The sequence below is a fragment of the Myotis lucifugus genome, unplaced genomic scaffold, assembly GCF_000147115.1.
Source record: "Myotis lucifugus unplaced genomic scaffold, Myoluc2.0 scaffold_7, whole genome shotgun sequence".
NCBI classification, from domain to species: domain Eukaryota; kingdom Metazoa; phylum Chordata; class Mammalia; order Chiroptera; family Vespertilionidae; genus Myotis; species Myotis lucifugus.
In genome coordinates, this window is record NW_005871055.1 from 2,225,467 (window position 1) to 2,228,264 (window position 2,798).

General features: G+C 36.5%; 1 protein-coding gene across 1 annotated transcript in view; it reads right to left on the reverse strand.

The window, feature by feature from the left end:
- The window catches only part of MTRF1 (mitochondrial translation release factor 1), a 35,342-nt gene that overhangs the window by 8,520 nt on the left and 24,024 nt on the right, over positions 1-2,798 (reverse strand). Inside the window, exon 10 of the mRNA XM_023748153.1 lies at positions 1,692-1,790. Coding sequence (XP_023603921.1) covers positions 1,692-1,790 — 99 coding nt within the window. The remainder of the gene's footprint in view (positions 1-1,691; positions 1,791-2,798) is intronic.

Consider the following 2,798-nt stretch of genomic DNA (forward strand, 5'->3'; position numbering starts at 1 on the left):
AGTCAGCACATACAAGAATCAATCAACGAATGCATAACTAAGTGGAACAACAAATCACTGTTTTTTTCTCGCTCTCTCCCCTTCTCTCTCTAAAAATCAATCAATCAATAAATAATTAGACATTTCTTTTGTAAAATTGGGACTTTAATTTTGAGTACAAAATGGAATAGAATCAAGTGAAAGAGCCCCTACGTATCACATGGCACCAAGGAAAAGGATAAAAACTTCTTTTTCCTGCTTTTCCACCTAGTCCTATATGGGAATTAGTTCACTTCCCCCATCAGCGGAAGCAAAACGGAAATTTTCCTGTGTTTCATCATTAATGTATTAATGTCATGGTCTTGGTTCCAACCAAACTGACATGGTCTTTCCCCAACAGTTAACTGTAGTACCTTGATCTAATGAATATACATTGTGGTAATGCAGATATATAAGATGCCCTCTAGTGTACACACCTTTCATAATTCCCTCCCTTAACTGCAGGCAGAAACTGTGAATATGATGAAATATCACTCCAGTGATTAGTTTGACTTTAAGTTAAAAAAGGGGTATTATACAGGTGGGCCTGACCTAAACATGTGAGCCCTTAAAAAGGCCTGAGCCATTTCTGCAAGAGGTTCAAAGTGGGAGAGGACATATGGAGGGGGACATATAGTAAGCAACTGTGTGGATCTTTAGGAGCTGAGAGCATCAGCATCCAGCTGATGGCCAGCAAGAAAATGGGGGCCTCTCTCCTACAATTCAAGAAAATGCAATTCTGCCAACAACCACATGAGCTCGGAAGAAGGCTCTAAGCTCCACTGCCAGTGGTATAAAAGTAGCACATACAATTTGTACAGTACATAATGCTTGATAATGATAACAAACTTGTTACTGGTTAATGTATTTACTATACTAAACTTTTAATTGTTATTTTTAGAGTATACTCTTTAGACTGATTAAAAACAACATTTTCTGTAAAACAGTATGCCTGGTTACACTGACAGCAGCGTCATACATCTCATGTTTACCATGTCTTTTGACTGCAGCATTTTCTTTTGTGTTTGATTTAACTAAGTGTGTAGCAGGCTATACCATCTAGGTTTGTGTAAGTGCACTCTATGATGTTTGCACAATGATTAAATCGCATAACGATGCATTTCTCACAACATATCCCAGTGGTCAAGTGGCACATGGCTATATTTAAAATATATTAATGCCCTAGCTGGTTTGGCTCAGTGGATAGAGCATCGGCCTGCAGACTAAAGGGTCCCGGGTTCGATTCCAGCCAAGGGCACATGCCGAGGTTACTGTAGAGGGTGTGTAGGATGCAGCCAATCAATGATTCTTTCTCATCATTGACGTTTCTATCTCTCTCTCCCTCTCCCCTCCTCTCTGAAATCAATAAAAAAAATTAAAAACAGAGTAGCACTCTTGAAGCTTACACTGTTTAAAAATAAAAAATAAAATATATTAATACATTGTGGGTGTTTAAAAAGAAATTAGAATTTATAAGATAGTTGTTCCAAACTGGCATAAAGATCATGTTTCTTACCAGTAAACTAATAAAAATGTTTGCAAATTTTAAGGTACTAACATAAATTGGTTTAATGATTTAAAATTATTTAAAATATTTTAGACATAACTCTCTAGAATTTGACTATACTTTTTTCAAAAGATGAAGGTACATAAAGCATACTCAGTGATATTACCTTAATGTCACGAACTTCATATGCTATCCTGTGGTCAGTGACTCTGTCCTGGGTGAAATTATATGTCCGAATTCTCTCTGCCTGGGCTCTTGTTCCCACCTGTGCCATAATAAAAAGCAATTCATATTTAAACTTTAAAATTACCTCTATTATAATGAAAAAAATTACTTGTAAATTACTTTCCTATTTTAACAGCTTAAATATTTTCTAAAATTCTATATACACAGTGGCAAAGAGCAAGAATGGGCAAAACTTAATGTTTAAGACTACAAGTTTTATTTTTTATTTAATTTTTTATTTTTTAAATATATTTTATTGATTTTTTACAGAGAGGTAGGGAGAGGGATAGAGAGTTAGAAACATTGATGAGAGAGAAACATCGATTAGCTGCCTCCTGCACACCACACCCCCTACTGGGGATGTGCCCGCAACTAAGGTACATGCCCTTGACTGGAATCAAACCTGGGACCCTTGAGTCCGCAGGCGGACGCTCTATCCACTGAGCCAAACCGGTTAGGGCTAAGACTACAAGTTTTAAAACTTAGTTGTGGAATAAGAATTTATGTCTCTTTGATACTTCAAATTCCATATACATAAAATCAAATTATCTTTCCACTCCCATCAGTTCTTTCTCCTAGTTTCTACAAATGACACCACAATATTCCCTTTTATCCAAGTAGAAAACTCTGACATCCTACAATGTAACAAACATTTCATGGGAGCTTATTCTGCCAGGCTTTGATATCAACACTGAAACCACCCATTCTCTAACTGCCCACTTCCAGTGGTTTCAAGGGTCTCTTATTATAGCCTGCCTTCCCATCTACTATCTATCATCCAAGAGCTCATTATTTCCTGTAAAATCTCCTGGTTAATCTTCCAATTCTCTCCTTACCCTGTTTAGTCTTCCCAAAGCACAGTTCTCTGATCAATTTTATTTGGTTCCTTATCTACTAAGCAGACAACTTAACTCAGAATTTAAGATACTTCATAATGTGGCCAACTTTCCCAGTGTCATTTCTGAAAATGATGTGTACCTCTATAATGCTATTTATTATACCATATCACCATTATGTGTGCCTGTGAACTCTGCTAAAATGTCATCTC